Source organism: Chrysemys picta, chromosome 4 (assembly GCF_011386835.1).
Source record: "Chrysemys picta bellii isolate R12L10 chromosome 4, ASM1138683v2, whole genome shotgun sequence".
In the NCBI taxonomy this organism is placed as follows: domain Eukaryota; kingdom Metazoa; phylum Chordata; order Testudines; family Emydidae; genus Chrysemys; species Chrysemys picta.
In genome coordinates, this window is record NC_088794.1 from 29,149,765 (window position 1) to 29,169,434 (window position 19,670).

At 44.9% G+C, this 19,670-nt stretch overlaps 1 protein-coding gene across 1 annotated transcript in view; it reads right to left on the bottom strand.

The window, feature by feature from the left end:
* Positions 1–215: 215 nt before the first annotated feature.
* Positions 216–19,670, bottom strand: part of LOC103305709 (NACHT, LRR and PYD domains-containing protein 3-like) — a 58,385-nt gene continuing 38,930 nt past the window's right edge. The window contains exons 9-12 of the mRNA XM_008175124.3: positions 16,787–16,957; positions 13,906–14,076; positions 10,995–11,099; positions 216–1,415 (exon numbers count right to left, since the gene is read on the bottom strand). Coding sequence (XP_008173346.2) covers positions 1,331–1,415; positions 10,995–11,099; positions 13,906–14,076; positions 16,787–16,957 — 532 coding nt within the window. The 3' untranslated portion in view covers positions 216–1,330. The remainder of the gene's footprint in view (positions 1,416–10,994; positions 11,100–13,905; positions 14,077–16,786; positions 16,958–19,670) is intronic.

Sequence of the window (19,670 nt, forward strand, 5' to 3'; positions counted from 1 at the left end):
AGTCAGGAGCACCCAAAGAAATTAAAAAAACACTGTCATTTTTGCCCATTCAAAGTGCTGAAAGTATTGGCTGTCACGGATAAAAAACTGAAACCATGAAAAAATGTCTCGCTAACACCTCTGAGAACTCCCCTGGCTCTGGAGAATGGGAGAATTCTTATGCATTAGCACACACAATGGCAAAAAAAAAAAAAAAAACCACACAAACTTTAAAGTGGAACAATATTTCTTGATTCATGATCTTTATTGGACTCCTGCAAAGCTGACACAGAAATGTACATCCAGGATAAACAAGTGTTGCAGGTAGATACAGATAATACTGACTTAATAGCTGTGGAATTGTGTAAAACTACAAACCCTTTGTAAAGACCCAAACAGTGACTGAGCTATCAGAACAGAATGACAATTCCCCTCTGGATCCAAAGATGGTTCCTGAGTTTCCCTGCTGAACACTCAGACTGAAAAGGGAGGTTCCCAGACCAGGGCCAGCTCCAGGCACCAGCTTACCATGCAGGTGCTTGGGGCGGCCACTTCGGAGAGGGGCGGCATCTCCAGCTGCTCACTCCTGCTCGGAAAGAAGGACCTCCCGCCGAATTGCCGCTGCAGATCGCGATCGCGGCTTTTTTTTTTTTTTTTTTTGGTTTGGCTGCTTGGGGCGGCCAAAATTCTGGAGCCGGCCCTGTCCCAGATTCCTCCATCTCATGATCCCACATCTCCCCCTCCCCTAGGTCCTGGCCCCCTTCCTGCTACTCCCCCCCCCCCCCCCCGCCCTCAAGGTCAGACCAAGCATGGAGCAAATCCAGCTCCTACTCCTGAGCCTCTCACCCTCAGGCAGGAGGGCTGGGCCTGACAATCTCTACCTACCCCCCTACCCCAGATGCTGAAATAAGCTGCTGGAGTCACTGGAGGTGGGGCATGGGGTCCCCCGCCCCAGCTGCTGTCCTAGCGAGTGGCAGGGCAGGCAAGCCAGAGCCACCTTGGTGCAATGGCTCCCATTGATCAACCTACCACAGTGATACTCAGATTGCGGCTTGTGAGCTGCAAGTGGCTCTTTGATGTGTCTCCTGCGGCTCTTTGCAGCACGTGATATTAAAACAGTGGGTGATTTAATTATTAACCAATTAGGATGCTTTTACTGTGATATTAATCAAAGAAGTTACCAACTTGCACTAAGTTATTAACTTATTTGCTGTGAGTGAGTGAGTGAGTGTGTGTGTGTATGTGTGTGTGTGCGCGCGCATGCGCACTAAGTTATTAATTTATTTGGTGTGTGTGTGTGTGTAAACTAAATATTTGTCTCCTGAACCACTGAGGTCTGAGTATCACTGACCTACCATATGTACAGCTCAGGTTTTGTCTTTTTCACAGCATACAGCTCTGGATGTTTCTCTTCGCTTAGATCGAAACAGTTCACTCTGTGGGGAAAAGCAAGAAAGAAAAGAAGTGTTAATTCTCAATGCAGACACGATGCATGTTCACTGAAGGTAGGATAAGAAGCAATGGGCTTAATCTGCAGCAGGGGAGATTTAGGTTAGCTATTAGGAAAAACTTTCCAACTTTAAAAAGCCCGCTCCTAAGCGACCAGAGGAGTTTTGCAAGGAAGTTCTCCAGGTGAAGAAGGAGCGATTATGTGACCCTTGGGGTAAGTTTGTTGTCTGTAGTGTGTGTGTTTGTGTTGTGCTTCCTGCTTGACTGAAATATACCATGTGGTCTGTTTATTTAGGGGAATGTGGGCTGACCATTTGTGTGCTGAGCCTAGCGGCCTGCTAGGCAAGGCTGAGAGCTTCTCAACAAGGCTTTGATCCCTTAGCCCATCAGAACCCATCAACCCTTAACCAGGGGGCGGGGCTACTCAGGAAGACCAGGGCTTTAAAAAGCCTGCTCGCTCGTAAGTGACCAGAGGTGCTAGTGAACAGGAGTGGTTAACAGGGGAGTTTTGCAAGGGAGTTCTCCAGGGCGAGTGGGGGGAGAGCTAGATAAACTTAACATACTTTAAGCTATAAACACTCCCTGATAAAAACAAAAACACCAACAAAGCAATGAGGTTCAGGAGTAGAAAGATAATGCAGGCAGAAGTCCAGCAACAGAGTGGGGCTATCCAGTTTATTGCACCCAATGCAGCATGTATGATTACCTGCCCTATGGCCAGGTAGCGTATGTGTGCATTCGGTGCAAGAAGCTCCTGGCCCTAAGAGACCATGTACGGACTTTGGAGACCAGGGTGGCTGAGCTGGAGTAGCTAAGGGAGACACAGAGAGGTACACAGATGAGACTTTCCAGGGCACAATAGAATGGTTCATCCCCCCGAGTCTGACAGCCTCTGTGCTGTTGAGGAGGATGAAGGGGAACATCCAACTGAAGCAAAGGGAAACAATCCCACAGTTGGGACCCTCCTTCCAGATGATGTTGTGGTATCTTTTCGCCCCGAGGATCTTGTCCAAGAGGTGAATATAGCTGGACCGCTTGATAATAGTGACCATAATATAATTAAACTTAACATCCCTGTGGTGGGGAAAACACCACAGCAGCCCAACACTTCAGCATTTAATTTCAGAAAGGGGAACTACACAAAAATGAGGAAGTTAGTGAAACAGAAATTAAAAGGTACATCACCAAAAGTAAAATCCCTGCAAGCTGCATGGAAACTTTTTAAAGACACCATAATAGAAGCTCAACTTAAATGTATACCCCAAATTAAAAAACATAATAAGAGAACCAAAAAAGAGCCATTGTGGCTAAACAACAAAGTAAAAGAAGCAGTGAGAGGCAAAAAGGCATCCTTTCAAAAGCAGAAGTTAAATCCTAGTGAGGAAAATAAAAAGGAGCATAAACTCTGGCAAATGAAGTGTAAAAATATAATTAGGAAGGCCAAAAAAGAATTTGAAGAACAGCTAGCCAAAGATTCAAAAAGTAATAGCAAAAATTTTAAATACATCAGAAGCAGGAAGCCTTCTAAACAATCAGTGGGGCCACTGGACCACTGAGATACTAAAGGAGCACTCAAAGACGATAAGGCCATTGCGGAGATACTAAATAAATTCTTTGCACCGGTCTTCACTACTGAGGATGTGAGGGAGATTCCCAAACCTGAGCCATTCTTTTTAGGTGACAAATCTGAGGCACTGACCCAGATTGATATGTCATTAGAGGAGGTTTTGGAACAAATTGATAAACTAAACAGTAATAAGCAGGAACTCAAATGCGAAATTGCAGAACTACTAGCTGTAGTCTGTAACATATCATTTAAATCAGCTTCTGTACCAGATGACTGGAGGATCGCTAATGTGACTCAAATTTTTTAAAAGGGCTCCAGAGGGGATACTGGCAATTATAGGCCGGTAAGCCTAACTTCAGTACCGGGCAAACTGGTTGAAACTATAGTAAAGAACAAAATTGTCAGACACACAGATGAACATAATTTGTTAGGAAAGAGTTAACATGGTTTTTGTAAAGGGAAATCATGCCTCACCAATCTACTAGAATTCTTTGAGGGGGTCAACAAGCATGTGGACGGGGGGATCCAGTGGATATAGTGTACTTAGATTTTCAGAAAGCCTTTGAAAAGGTCCCTCACCAAAGGCTCTTAAGCAAAGTAAACTGTCATGGGTTAAGAGGGAAGGTCCTTTCGTGGATTGGTAACTGGTTAAAAGATAGGAAACAAAGTGTAGGAATAAATTATCAGTTTTCAGAATGGAGAGAGGTGGTGTCCTCTGGGGGTCTGTACTGGGACCAGTCCTATTCAACATATTCATACATGATTTGGAAAAAGAGGTAAACAGTGAGGTGACAAAATCTGTAGAGGATACAAAACTACTCAAGATAGTTAAGTCCCAGGCAGACTGTGAAGAGCTACAAAAAGATCTCTCAAAACTGGGTGACTGGGCAACAAAATGGCAGATGAAATTCAATGTTGATAAATGCAAAGTAATGCACACTGGAAAACATAATCCCAACTATACATATAAAATGATGGGGTATAAATTAGCTGTTACCACTCAAGAAAGATCTTGCAGTCACTGTGGATAGTTCTCTGAAAACATCCACTCAATGTGCAGCAGCAGTCAAAAAAGCAAACAGAATTTAGGGCAGCATTAAGAAAGGGATAGAATCTGGGGGGAGCAAGGGCTGTTATAGTAGAAATAAGGGAGAGACAAAACAGAACTGGGGGTGGAAATCAAATCATTATCTTAGATGTCTGTATACTAATGTGAAAAGTATGGGAAATAAGCAGGAAGAACTTGAAATGCTAGTAAATAAACACAACTATGACATAGTTTGTATCACGGAGACTTGGGGGGATAATATGCATGACTGGAATATTGATATAGAAGGATACAGGTTGCTCAGGAAGGACAGGCAGGGAAAAAAGGGAGGAGGTGTGGCTTATATATTAAAAACATATACACTCGGACTGAGGTTGAGATAGAAATAAGAGACAGACTTGTTGAAAGTCTCTGGGTAAATATAAAAGGGGTAAAAAACAAAGGGTGATGTCATGGTAGGGGTCTACTACAGACCACCAGACCAGGAAGAAGAGGTGGATGAGGCTTTTTTTTAAACTAACAAAATCATCCAAAGCACGGGACTTGGTGGTGATGGGGGACCTCAACTACCCAGACATCTGTTGGGAAAATAACACAGCGGGGCACAGATTATCCAACAAGTTCTTGGAATGTATGGAGACAATTTTTTTTATTTCAGAAGGTGGAGAAAGCTAGTAGGGGAGAGGCTGTTCTAGATTTGATTTTGACAAATAGGGAGGAACTGGTTGAGAATTTTAAAGTGGAAGGCAACTTGGGTGAAAGTGATCATGAAATGGTAGAGTTCATGATTCTAAGGAATGGTAGGAGGGAGAACAGCACAATAAAGACAATGGATTTCAAGAAGGCAGACTTTAGCAAACTCAGAGAGTTGGTAGGTAAAATCCCATGGGAAGCAAGTCTAAGGGGAAAAACAATTGAAGACAGTTGACAGTTTTTCAAAGAGATATTATTACGGGCACAAGAGCAAACTATCCCACTATGTGGGAAAGATAGGAAGTATGGCAAGAGAACACATCTTCAATGATCTAAAACTCAAAAAAAGAGTCCTACAGAAAGTGGAAACAAATGACAAAGGATGAATATAAACAAATAACACAAGTATGTAGGGACAAAATTAGAAAAGCCAAGGCACAAAACAAGATCAAACTAGCTGGGGACATAAAAGGAAACAAGAAAACATTCTACAAATACATTAGAAGCAAGAGGAAGACCAAGGACAGAGTAGGCCTGTTACCCAATGAGGGGGGAAAGACAATAACAGAAAATGTGGAAATGGCGGAAATGCTTAATGACTTCTTTGTTTCAGTTTTCACCAAGAAGGTTGGTGGCGATTGGACGTCTAACATAGTGAATACCAGTGAAAATGAGGTAGAATCAGAAGCTAAAATAGGGAAAGAACATGTCAAAAAATATTTAGACAAGTTAGATGTCTTCAAATCACCAGGGCCTGATGAAATGCATCCTAGAATACTCAAGGAGCTGACGGAGGAGATATCTGAGCCATTAGCAATTATCTTTGAAAAGTCATGGAAGACGGGAGACATTCCAGAAGACTGGAAAAGAGCAAATATAGTGCCTATCTATAAAAAGGGAAATAAGGACAACTTGGGGAATTACAGACCAGTCAGCTTAACTTCTTTACCCGGAAAGCTAATGGAGCAAATAATTAAGCAATCAATTTGCAAACACCTAGAAGATAATAAGGTAATAAATAACAGCATGGATTTGTCAAGAACAAATTATGTCAAACCAACCTGATAGCTTTCTTTGACAGGGTAACAAGCCTTGTGATGGGGGGGAAGCGGTAGATGTGGTATATCTTGACTTTAGCAAGGGTTTTGATACTGTCTCGCATGACCTTCTCATAAACAAACTAGGGAAATACAACCTAGATGGAACTACTATAAGGTGGGTGAATAACTGGTTGGAAAATCATTCCCAGAGAGTAGTTATCAGTGCTTCACAGTCATGCTGGAAGGGTATATCAAGTGGGGTCTCGCAGGGATCGGTTCTAGGTCCGGTTCTGTTCAATAACTTCATCAATGATTTAGATAATGGCATAGAGAGTACACTTATAATGTTTGGAGATGATACCAAGCTGGGAGGGGTTGCAAGTGCTTTGGAAGATAGGATTAAAATTCAAAATGGTCTGAAGTAATTAGGATGAAATTCAATAAGAACAAATGCGAAGTACTCCACTTAGGAAAGAACAATGAGTTGCACACATACAAAATGGGAAATGACTGCCTAGGACAGAGATCTGGAGATCATAGTGGATCACAAGCTAAATATGAATCAACAGTGTGACACTGTTGCAAAAAATGCAAACATCATTCTGGGATGCATTAGCAGGAGTATTGTAAGCAAGACACGAGAAGTAATTCTTCCGCTCTACTCCGCGCTGATTAGGCCTCAACTGGAGTATTATGTCCAGTTCTGGGTGCCACATTTCAGGAAAGATGTGGACAAATTGGAGAAAGTCCAGAGAAGAGCAACAAAAATGATTAAAGGTCTAGAAAACATGACCTATGAGGGAAGATTGAAAAAATTGAGTTTGTTTAGTCTGGAGAAGAGAAGACTGGGAGGGGACATGATAACAGTTTTCAAGTACATAAAAGGTTGTTACAAGGAGGAGGGAGAAAAATTGTTCTTCTTAAACTCTGAGGATAGGACAAGAAGCAATGGGCTTAAATTGCAGCAAGGGTGGTTTAGGTTGGACATTAGGAAAAGCTTCCTAACTGTCAGAGTGGTTAAACACTGGAATAAATTGCCTAGGGAGGTTGTGGAATCTCCATCATTGGGGATTTTTAAGAGCAGGTTGGACACACACCTGTCAGGGATGGTCTAGAACAGGATCTCAAAACACAAGGCCCGCAGAGTTATTTCCTGCAGCCCAACATAGCTCCCCTTGCCCCTCCGCCTCTGCCCCCCCCCCGAGCGCACCGTGTCTCCGCTCCTCTCCCACTGCTAAACAGCTGTTTGGCGGCACTTAGGATTTTCCAGGAGGAAGGGGGGAGGAGTGGGGCACTCAGGGGAGGAGGCGGAGAAGAGGCAGGGGCAGGGATTTGGGGAAGGGTTTGAATGGGGACAGGGAAGGGGTGGGAAAAGGCGGGGTGGGGCCTCATGGAAGGAGTGGAGTGAGGGCGGGGCCAGGGACAGAGGTGGGGGGCTTTTGTATCTTTGTATGAAAAGGTGTCAGTGATGCAGCCCTTGGGCCAATGTACTAGTTCTCATGTGGCATTCATGGTGATTTGAGATTGAGATCCTTGGTCTAGATAATAATTAGTCCTGCCTTGATTGCAGGGGACTGGAGTAGATGACCTCTTGAGGTCCCTTCCAGTTCTGTGATTCTAAGACAGAAAATATCATATTGCCTCTATATAAATCCATGGTACACCCACATCACGAATACTGCATGCAGATGTGTCGCCCCATCTCAAAAAAGATATATTGGAATTGGAAAAGGTTCATAAAAGGGCAACAAAAATTATTAGGGGTATAGAACAGCTTCCATATGAGGACAGATTAATAAGACAGACTTATCAACTTGGAAAAGAGATGAATAAGGGGGGATATGATTGAGGTCTATAAAACCATGACTGGTGTGGAGAAAGTGAATAAGGAATTATTTACTCCTTCCCATAACACAAGAACTAGGGGTCACCAAATGAAATTAATAGGCAGCAGGTTTAAAACAAACAAAAGGAAGTATTTCTTCACACAATGCACAGTGACACTGTGGAACTCCTTGCCAGAGCATGTTATAAAGGCCAAGACTATAACAGGGTTCAAAAAAGAACTAGATAAATTCATGGAGGATAGATCCATCAATGACTATTAGCCAGGATGGGTAGGGATGCTGTCCTTAGCCGCTCTTTGCCAGAAGGTGGGAATGGGCGACAGGGGATGGATCACCGGATGATTACCTGTTCTGTTCATTCCCTCTGGTGTACCTGGCCTTGACCACTGTCGGAAGACAGGATACTGGGCTAGATGGACCTTTGGTCCGATCCAGTATGGCCATTCTCATGTTCTTAACTAGAAGGATACGTAACTCTAGAATAAACTTCCAAGAGAGGTTGTGGAATTTCCATCATTAGAGGTTTTTAAGAACAGTTGGAAAAACACCTATCAGGGATGGTCTAAGGTTTACTTGGTCTTGGGTCTGAAATTAATGTCCTCTCAAGGTCCCTTCCAGCCCTACATTTCTATGATGGCTGACAGTCCGTTGAGGCGGAGGGCACTGCACACCACTGGGTTCTTTATGATTACTACTTATTGCGGTAGCGCCTAGCAAATTTATTTCAGGGGCAGCCTGGCCAAACCAGAGCAACACGACGACCCCACAAACAAAGTCACAAAACCACTTACTCAAATTTGGCATGGTCAAACCTGAGTGGCACTGTGACCCACTGGATACCCAGGAGCCAACGACAGGTTAATCTGGCACTCAGCAGAGGTCAACTACATTACCCGGAATCTTGTGCATCAGCCATACACGAGCATCAGTGTCTCTCACTCTGTCCCAGAGAGAGAGAGAAAGAGGCTAATGCACATGTGTGGCTGATGCATATGTAGCTGCAGGAAATAACATTATTAAATTGGGAGTCTCCCTGACATGCTGGAAAACTTGGTCAGTATGGCGCCTAGGAGCCACTGTCATAGGCTAGGACTTCATTGTGCTGGGTGCTGCACAAACACAGAACACAAAGACGGTCCCTCCCCAAAGAGCTCACAGTCCCAGCTGTCTGCCAGAGCCACGGCCCTGCCTGCTGAGCTCACTGCCAGCAGGTGCCTTTCCCTTGGGGGAAGGGAGGAGAAGCGCTGGTGCAGTCTGTAGCCTGGCCTGCTCCCCCCACACCCCACTCACTCTGTGAGCTCTGGGCAGGGACAGCAGTGTCCGTTCTGCATGTAAAGGGCTGGATTGTGCAGCCCTTGCTCAGGGTGGTGAGCACTTACTGACATGGACAGTCTCATTGATCGCTGTGGGGCTACTCAGCGCCCACAGGCAGCAGGGGCTGAAAAATCCATCTCTCAGACTCGATGGAAACAGCAAGATCTCAGCTCTCCTTGCTGCACGTGCGCCTTACATCTAGGGTGACTGGATGTCCCGATTTTATAGGGACAGTCCCGATTTTGGGGTCTTTTTCTTATATAGGTTCCTATTACCCCCCACCCTCTGTCCTGATTTTTCACACTTGCTGTCTGGTCACCCTACTTACACCCTCTCCCCACAAGGCATCAGTAACACAGCTCTTCAAGGGGGTGTTTTCAGGAATTGTTGAGATGTTGCAGACTTGGCTTGAAACTACTGAACTGCAGGTGGGGACCTCAAAACCCAACCTGACTGCAGGAAGGCATTGATATGTCACTTACTCCTGTATTTCTTTTACAGCCAGGTCAGGAGAATGGGGTTGGTTTGTTTACAGTAAATGTGGGTGAACAGGAGCTTGTGCTTCAGTTCAGAGCATGGTGCTGTTCTAAGGAAAGGGACCTGCCGGTGTAACCCACCCTTACCCCATGTGGCTCTGTCCCCCTCTAGTGGCTGGATCATATACAGGTTTGAATCAGCTACAGTCCTGAGCTGGGTGTTTTAGTTCAGGCAGTAAAAAGGCTTGTGCTCTACGATACTGAGCTCTCAGGGCTTCGCTCACTACCAATGACCCTGGCCCCTCCCCCCCGGGATATCCCATTACACCAGCCCTATTGCATTTATAACACGCCAGAACGAATAGGCTGAGAAAAATCACTTTTTCCCAAATTGTAACTAATTTAAAAAGCTAAAAATTGAAATTCAAAATTAATTTGAAAATCAAAATTATTCTGAAAGCTGCCTTGATGTGTCCCCCAGAACCAAAGCCCTGTCTGTGGGATCTCTAGGACTGTGCACAGAACTGGACATGTTTAAAAAGCTTTACTAACCCAAAGCTCCACAGAACTTGCTTCTATTCCCATCCGTCTGTCTTTCATCTGGAATGGATTACCTAGGGAGGTGGTGGAATCTCCATCCTTAGAGGTTTTTAAGGCCCGGCTTGACAAAGCCCTGGCTGGGATGATTTAGTTGGTGTTGGTGCTGCTTTGAGCAGGGGGTTGGACTAGATGACCTCCAGAGGTCCCTTCCAACCCTGATATTCTATGATTCTATCTTCCCTAGTTTCATTTTCTCTCTTGTCCTTCTCATTCTGTAGGACTTGTTCAAACCGTTTTTCTTTTCCCCTTCAGGCTTGTGGCCTAGACACTTTACAATACTCAAACTACATTTACAGTACAAGCACTACAGTGGCACAGCTGCCGCTGTACCACTGTAATGTGGATACTTGGTACGGTGGTAGAAGGGTTTTTTCCGTCACTGCAGTAAATCCACCTCCTGGTAGCTAGGTGAATGGAATAATTCTATACTGGGATTTAGGTTGCTTAACTATGTCTCTCAGGGATGTGATTTTTTTCTCACCCCTAAACAATGTAGGTAGATCAGCCTAAATCCTGGTGGAAGCCAGGCCTCATTGCTATCTGTACCTTTAAAACATTTGGCTGGACATTTGTGCAGATTATAAATGGTACTTTAGTACTTTTCTTTCTGTCCTTTCACTCGTCTTTTCTTTGTCCCAGGATCAGTCATGGTAATGGTTGTAAATTATCTGAGTACAGGAAGGTTCCATTAATTAAATTGTGAAAGAATCCCAGACTTCTGTTTTCAGTCTTTCCTATTGACTAAAATAACATGCTGTTCTAATATGACAAAATGCTGCCTTTAGTATGCACTGAATGCCACTATGTTATTCAGCTTTTCAAATAGCAAACTGCAGCCTATCACCAAAGCCGTGGGGAAAGAAGGACAACCAGTTCTTGGGTTAGGGGGCATGGAAAGAAACACTGTGATTCAAGTAAAAAGTCCTTAATCATGACCCTGAGTTAACACAAACGAATTAAAAGGACCCAGCAGTAACTTACAAGAAGTTCCGAAGATCACAGCTTACAAACCTCAGGCCACCACATAGTACCATTGCTCTTGAATCTCCCGCATTAAGATCGGCTATGATGTCATAACTCCACAATCTGCAGGAACCAAATATAGACCATGAGGAAACAATGCTTATTTTTACTCCATTCACTGCTGTCAGTGGTGTCTAAAAGGAGATTCTTTACCCGGCCATGCACAGATAAACCATAATGCTCCCATTGGCACGACAGGCCCCTGAGGGAATTCCTTTCCATGTGCACCTGTTGTGTTAGTTACTGTGTATTCTGCATGTAAATGTCCAGCTGAACTTAAGGGAAAGCTGAACTTTGGGAGTCCATTTCTAATGGGTTTGAGAATTCTAGTAATTTGCTGTAATGAGCTGCTGGTTCATTACTGGATACTCCCATCTTCTAGAACAAACTGGAGTGAAAGGCGTGGTTCACGGATGATGTACATGGGCACTAAATATGCCTTGAATATATTAGGAATTATTAATCACTATGATCACATCTCATTTCCAAATCAAGAGTCGATGAATGCTTTCCCCATCCTAACACAGAAAAACTTGCTGACAGCTATCTCTGTTTACCCCAAAAGAGTGCTTATTCCAATTCTAACTCCACCTAGAAAGCAGGACAATAGAAGGCCGATATTCCATGTTCAAGGTATCAGATAGGTTGTCTATAGAAAGCCAGATAAGTTGAAACTAGACCCTGAACTCTCCCAGGAATAAAATGGGAATGTTTACAAAAATTTCCTTCACTTTGCTTAAGTTTATAGATACATTAGCTTAAAGAAATTGACAAAGGTAAGTCAACTGAGGAACACAGAAAACATGTTATTAAATGTACAGATGAATGAAATTGCTTTTTCGGTGTAGCTAAAGAGGTCCACCCAAAGATTAAACACATTTATAGGAAAGAGCATGTAAAGCATGACACATTAACTCATGGGACACAATCAAATCATAGTGAAGTAGATCAGAGAAAAGACTGGACACTGTAAATTTAAACTGGTTAGATCCACTGCTTGATCTACTTGAACTGAAGGTTCCATAAGTCACAATTCCTGAAACACTAAGAATCCAAAATGCATTTTCACCCCAAATTATAAACTGCACTTTATCTGCCTTATGAATCAGATACAGTCCCCCTCTACATGTGGATAATCGGTTTTATTCCCCTTTTTTTTTTGTCTTTTATTTCACTGTAAGCCCCAAAAGCTATCAAATGAAATGTGCCAGACAGAATAGAGAATATACAAAACATTTCTACTCAGTTCAGAGGAATTGTAAAAGATGTTGTTTGTTTTCCTTTTGACTGGTTGTTGCACTCTGAAATACAGTGATGAAACCACTCTGAAATACTGATATGAATAGTACAGCCCGAGAAAAAGATATTGACAGGGCTAAGTATCTGACATGCGTGTAGCTTTGGAATATTAACAGAACTGCTTAACAAGGGGAATTTTCATTAACAATGTGGGTCAATATAGAAAGCAATCTTTGAAATTAATGAAACTTAAATATCCTCACACACCGTCACCATCTACTGGACGTGGACAGAAGTACCAGAGAAACTGGAGCAGCAGGTACCTGATGCCTATTGACAAGTGTCAAATAGGAAGAGAAGAGGGCAGCCCCCTCCAACAATCCCTGAAAACTGTATAAAACCTAAAGGACCACCTCAGAGGCTGCTTGATCCATTAAATATTATCAGACCTTCATGACGCTTCAGGTCACCCACCATGAACAGCACTCCCCTCCTCCAAGGGTTGCCAGGGTTAAGAAGAGATTGCAGTTCTCTTTGGTTTATTCAAATTAAGGACACCTCTATACTTTCAACTTGTTGCTGGTTTTGCATATCCACGTCAGCTGATGGGCGATACCTGTTGTGCTATCAGATCATACTGATAACACGTCTTTGTTATCCTACAATCAAGTTAATGTTGCCTTGTTGATTTCCAGCCACACAAGGACAGCACTGTTTTGAAACGAGTACTCTACATTCAGGTCAGGCATCCAATGAGTCACTGCTCCCACCCCACTGTTCTTTATGCATTCTGGGAATTTTCAATGCTCTGCACCGTGGGATTCCTACTGGAAGACAATGGCATCTTGGGGCTTGGAGACAAACTGAATAATTCCCATGATTCCTCCTGTTTCCTCCCATCATCCTCCTTGTTTCTGTAAGCCTGAGCCATTTTCAAAGCAAGCGCTGTCAGGCAGCATGGAGGAAATATTGGCATGCTCTGTGGTCCTCGGGGTGAGAAGTATAAACAGGCTGCTGGAAACATATCTACAGTCGTGCAATGACTTCAGAACCTGGCTCTGTCCTCGGCTGCACTTGGTGCTTCTGAGGAGACTTGGAGGAGAAGTTTGCTCTAACCCACCTTTCTGCTTCTTGATCCTGGGGCCAAGTTGGGGCCTAAACAGCTTCCAGTCTAACTTCCAGGAACCTCAGGGCTGCCCTAAGTTACCTCAGCTGCTGTGCTGGCCTAGGGTCTGCTGAGGCACCTTGCACTCTGCCCCATCCTCTCGTCCCCTAATATATGACTCCATACCACACATGCCGTATGCTAAGGGAGGGAGACAGAGTTGGCTATACCAGCTTTGCACCACCTGAGAATTACCCCAAGTCGGGGGATCCTTGGCTGCCCCTTTAGGGCAGCTGCCCAGTTGCTTTCCCTGCTCAACAAAGGCTGAGGCCAGAGCCCACTATGTTGTTCAGTTGTTTAACTAGTAAAATACAAGCAGTGAACACATCAGTGGGTCTCTGTTCTTCACCTGGGGAGCAGGGTGGGGTTGGTCCATGGCTGGGTTCCATGCCCTGTAGGATGTTGTGATCCTGGTATAAAGAGTAACTCAGCATTGCACTGTTAACAGGCACAGACTTTACTTACCCTAGTTTCTGTAGTTTACAGTTCGGATGTTTCAGCCCCTCACACAGCCGCTGCACTCCTGAAGCCCCCAGTGAGTGGCCCCCTATATTTAGCTCTGTCAGGGTCTGGTTGGTGCTGAGAGCAGAGGCAAGATCCCCACAACAAGCTGCTGTGAGCTCACAGAGAGGCAAACTGCAGGAGACAGACATTTATAGAAAGCAGAACTACTTGTTTCTGCCCCATTTTTTGCATTTCCCCTCCTTGATACCGGTGTGTATCTCTAAAGTGATTTTAGTTCACAGACAAATATTGATTTTAGTTTAACTAATAGACATCTATAGAAAGCTTTAAAATATATAATTACATCAAGAACAACAACAAACTATGTTATAAGAACTTTAAGGCTGCAAAGTCAAGCATTCAAAAACATAGGGAATGCTAGACTTAGGTTTCCCTTGCAACTGAAATTCAGCCCTCGTTTGTTTGCATTATGACAATCTATAGTTACATGATCACATACTATTTTTTCTATAGCTCCTTGCCTGATCCAGCAGACAGGGTAGATGGTGCACTCTAAAGGAACAGTCATGCAAAATTTCTTTTTACCTGCATCATTCACTTTGTGGTCCCAGACCTTAATTCTGTACCAAATACAGAAATATTAATTTCTTCCTGGGCCTCTCTCTGGTGCTCTCACCATAGTATCTGAGTGCTTCACAAACACTAATGGATTATTTATCTTCACGACACTCAAAGACAGTAAGTGGTATTATCATCCTCACTTTCTAGGTGGGGAGCTGAGGTACAGAGAGATTAAGCTAAAAAATGTCCACTAGCTCTGGATATTTGAGACCCCTAGACCCTGGTCTTCCAGATTCCTTAACATTTTAATAGCACATTACATGTTCGAAGCACAGCTCCTTAGTTGCAGTCATGAATGCTCAGCATTTCTGCAAATCAGATCCCAGGCATCTCAGTTTGGCACCCAGAAAGTGGCTAACTATGAGCATTTTGGTTTAGGTGATTTGCCCAGCACCATGCAGACCCTTCTTGGCAGAGGCAGAGAGCAGACTCCAGGGCAGCATTCAGTTGCCTTAATCCTTCTCTCTCTTCCTGTAATTCACTTCCAGCCTCATTCTCTCTTCCAGCCTCATTCACTACCCACCTTCTGACTTCCGCAACAGATGAGGCAGTGGTCCTACAGACAATGGCCTCATTCACTACACAACCCTGATTCATCCACAGAGTTTAGTCCACTGCTGTTCACTGACTTCCTTCCACAGGACCTCTGCCTCATAGCATGAAAACATATCATTAAAGACTGCATCTTAATGCACATGCCGGGGGGGGGGGAGGGGGATGTCAAATTAGTTTTTCATGGGCAACCTTAAGTCTGATATTTCCTCATTTAAATGTTTGACTTAGCAATGGTAACATTCCTTTAACAGGTTTAATGTAATTTCCTAATTTAGAAAAAAAAAAAATCCTGAACACAGTATATCTATTACATGGAATCATAATTGACCCCCAAGCTAGGCCATCAGCAGTGTTTTCACCTTTAGAACTCCCCACAGAGCGCTATCACTTGAGCCTACGGACTAACTGGTAACAGTAGTAGGCTGCTATCCTCTATGTGGATCAGGCACTAGAGGGAGATTAAACCCACTGGCAAAGCATGTGTCTCACAGCTATTGCAGGGTATGTCTACATAGCAAAAACAAAAAAGAAAGAATAAAAAGTGTGTTTTAACTCAGGTTAGCTGCCCCAGGTTAAAACACAAGTGAAAACACAGCAACTCTGCTTTTAATTTAGGTTAGCATCTTAAATTAAAGTGTATAGGGGAGCCTGGGCTTTAACGTGAGCTGCTAACATGAGTTAGAAGCCATGTCCTCACTGCTGTTTTAACCTAAGTTAACTAATGCAGGGTAGCTAACCCAAGAAAAGGACCCAGGTTTCTGTATGCGCGTGCAGTGTAAACATATCCTGAGAATCAAGCCGGTGGGAGCAGCTGCAGAAGCACTGGGTGAGAGGGGGTTAAATGGTGCCCGGCGAGGGCCACCCCTCTCCCACAGCACCCTGGACTCAGAACTGCCCATGGAGGATGCACCCCTTGGGAGGCACTAGTACCCATGCAACGTCCTCCCTCACCTCACCATGTGGCCTTGGGGGAAAACTGCAGGGAGGTGTCAGCTGCAGACATAGCTGGGTCACACTTTTGGATACTGATGAGGTCAGAGCATTTTCTAATGTTCTGAATAGGAATTCGTTCATCTACGCTGTAACTTCTCCCTTCCTCCATTCTTCTCAGCATGGCTGTCCCACCAGCTCAGACTCCCTTTACACTCCCTCACACACACTTACCAAATGTGACCCCCCCCCCCCCCCAATTCAATTCTGAATGTGGCTCAGTGAATCCAACTGAGCATAAGGGAGTCAAACTGAATCAGGCCTGCTCTAACTAAGGGACCAGATCAGAGGACTTGAGGAATGGGGGGCAGGTTCTGTCCAGCCTACGCAGGAGAAGTGGATTCCAGTGCTCCAGTTCTGGGGATGCTGCAGTTCTAAGGGGAGGGACATGGTAGCCATGTTACCTTTATGTCAAGACCCAAAGAAGAGACTTGGGGAAATAACTCGCTCCTAAAATCTATATAGCCAAAATTTAAATCATTGCAAAATCTTCCCTTGTTCTTTCCCTCTTCCTTACCCCCCGACCCCTCCTTTTTTCTCCCACATTTCTTTGTCTAGTTGCTAAGCTTTGTCCCAGGGTTAGTTCTTGGGATGGTGGTAAAGGATTTGAATGGAGGAGCATTCACAGCAGGGCTATGACCCTAGTAGAAAGCACTGAAATCACAGTAGTGCAATGTTCAGAGGCACAGAATACAGAGAGCCAGCTGTTACTTACTTTAATATCTGCAGTCTGCAGTTGGGATGTTTCAGTCCCTCACACAGCAGCTGCACTCCTGGATCTCCCACTTTGTTATACCCCAAGACTAGCTCTGTCAGGGTCTGGCTGGTGCTGAGAACCGAAGAGAGAGCTCCACAACAAGCGTCAGTGAGATTGCACCGGTTCAAACTGTAGGAGATGGAAAACAGCAAGGAAGATAATCACTTGTTTCCTCCCTATTTGTTGAGATTCTCTCGGTGATGTCAGTGTCTCTGTGGAAGGGGATGGTTCATTCAGAAGAGATCAGTCACAGGGCTCTATCAGGAGGCTGCGGGATGTCGGCACCAAAGGCCCCTGTGTGGATTTCTGCCCCCCTGCTCTATCAGTCACCCCGTGCTCCAGAAGGGAATGTTCAGATGAGCTGAAGGGAAGGAAGCAGAGTGTGTGTGTGTGTGTGTTGGGGGGGGCGGGGGGAGGTGTCTGTAATGAACTGGAGAATCCTAACACCAGGCACTGAGGAACGGTGCAAACCCTTTCCCAGTGCTGGTACTCTGGTTCCTTTCTGCTTATGCAAATGAAATCTAAAGCTTCTGTAAAAGCCCCTCTGCCTTCCCCAAACCATTCCCCAGTGTCTAGAACTATCAGCCCTGCCTGTAGGAGCCAAAACCCTTCCAAACTGGAAGACGAGTTACATGAGTTCTCTCCCAGTCAGACGCCCAGCTATGCATATGGCTAATGATAGAATCCTTGACCCCCATCATACTCCCAGCCCATCTGTTTAGCACAGCTGGGTTCCCTGCTACCAGAGGGACCTTCTGGGTGTGGGAGAAAAGACCTTCCTCCCCTCCCTGTATTAGACCCACTTATACGGGCTAGAGGGGGTGTTTACAGAGGTTGTAAAATGAAGGGACTCACAGTTAATATGTTACATAGCTGGGACACATGATCTTAGGGACCAAGTAAGTGATCCCCCAGATAAACTGCATGTTGTTGTGCTGGCTCCTCAATCAAAGCACATCTGAATGGAGCATTTTTCCTGGCCTGGTGAATTACTATGGGAGTTTGGTGGTGGTGGCTAAACCCTTTATTAAGTTGCTACATATGAAAGAAGCCTGGGCCTGGATCACAGAATGTATTATTGGGACATCTTAGGACACTCAGTTAAGATCGCTGAGCCTCAACTTCCCTCATCAGTGAAACGGGGATAATAACTAGAGCTGGCTGAAGTTTTGGGGGTGAATAGTCTATTCACCAAAAGATACAGGTTTGGGGCAACCCAAAACTGTTCATGAATTTGGCACAGATTTGCTGAACAGTTTTGGCCAACATTTTTTTCAGGGCTAGATTCACGAACCTGAAGGAGGAACTAGTGGCTTCCTTACAGCCTTTAGACCAGTGGATAGGGCACTCACCTGGGTCTGTGGGAGACCCTGGTTTGAACCCACACTATGGAGCAGAGACTAGACTCCTCCCTGCCCTAACTCCCAGCCTATGGGTTATGTTGGCAATCTCTCCCAAAGGTGGGGAATTGAGGGGAATGACTTCTGCCTCCAATACTAGGGGTGGGGGTTAATGATTTGCATAGTTTTGAGTCATTGTTGCTATGTGTTCCCCCCTCCTTTAGTAAAAGTTTGCTTTGGTTTATACACAGATTCAGGGCTTGCGAGTGGGGAAGTACTCCCATATAATTCCTCTGATGGACTGCAACCTTGTTGTGGTGGAGAGACTTGTGTGCGCTAAAGACCCGCAGAGCTATATTGTCCGGAGCTTTTATACTCCTGGTAGGGTCCCCCTTGGCGAGCAGGTCTGAGGCGAGGCTCCTAACCGTGGTCCAAACTTCAAAAGACCCCAACAGTGTCAGGGTTTTCCTCCTGTCAAGTTTTGTGTGGTTACCACCTGCGCACCGGTTTCCCCATGTTAAAAGATTTCATGCACAGGCCTCTGCCAAAGGGTTCCCCCCTCACAAAGTCCTGTGGCGATGGACGAGTGGCAGGGAAGACAGGAGCAGTGATCTCTGGGAGTTTTTAGTCACAAATCTGCACGCAGCCGGCAGCCGTGTGATGGTTGTTTTGTGCTTGGTTGAGACAGAAGTGCATTTCGGCAGCAGCGGCTGTGACTGAGCAGGGCCTTTTCAGGATGCCTCCTGCTCACCCCAGATAGGAAGGGGGCTAGAAAAGGTGCCCCAAACATAGGCTGTCTCACACTCTTCCGACTGGAAGGCCGTATCCAGTGGGATCACTCAACTCTGCGGCTGAAACAAGAGATATGACAATGAATTTCACCACCTGGAAGGTCTGCACCCTTGTGGACTCTCAGCACAGTGAATGCCCAGAAAGAAGAACTGCCATAATTGCCAGAGAACTGGCAAGACTCAGCATTGACATTGCAGCTCTTAGTGAGACCCGCCGGGCCGATGAGGGCCAATTAAAAGAGGATGGAGGTGGCTACACCTTCTTTTGGAAAGGAAAGCCACCTGAAGAGAGACGCATTCATGGGATTGGCTTTGCCATCAAAAAGAAGATCGCCAGTCAACTTTTGGAGCTGCTTGTGGGGATCAACGAGCATCTCTTGACTCTTCAGCTCAAGCTTAGCAACAACCAATATGCAACAGTCATCAGCATATATTCCCCAACACTCAATGATGAGGAAGACAATAAGGAGCAGTTTCATAGCGCTCTCGATGCAGTCCTCATAGCCACACCTAAGGCAGACAAACATCCTCCTGGGAGATTTCAATGCCAGAGTGGGACAGGATTCACAACTCTGGAGCAGCACAATAAGCAAAGAAGGGGTGGGAAATATAAACCCTTCTCAGAAAATGTCTGACGCGTGACCTGCTCATCACAAATACCATCTTTAGGCAGAGTAATAAATTTAAGTCCACCTGGAAACATCCTCAGTC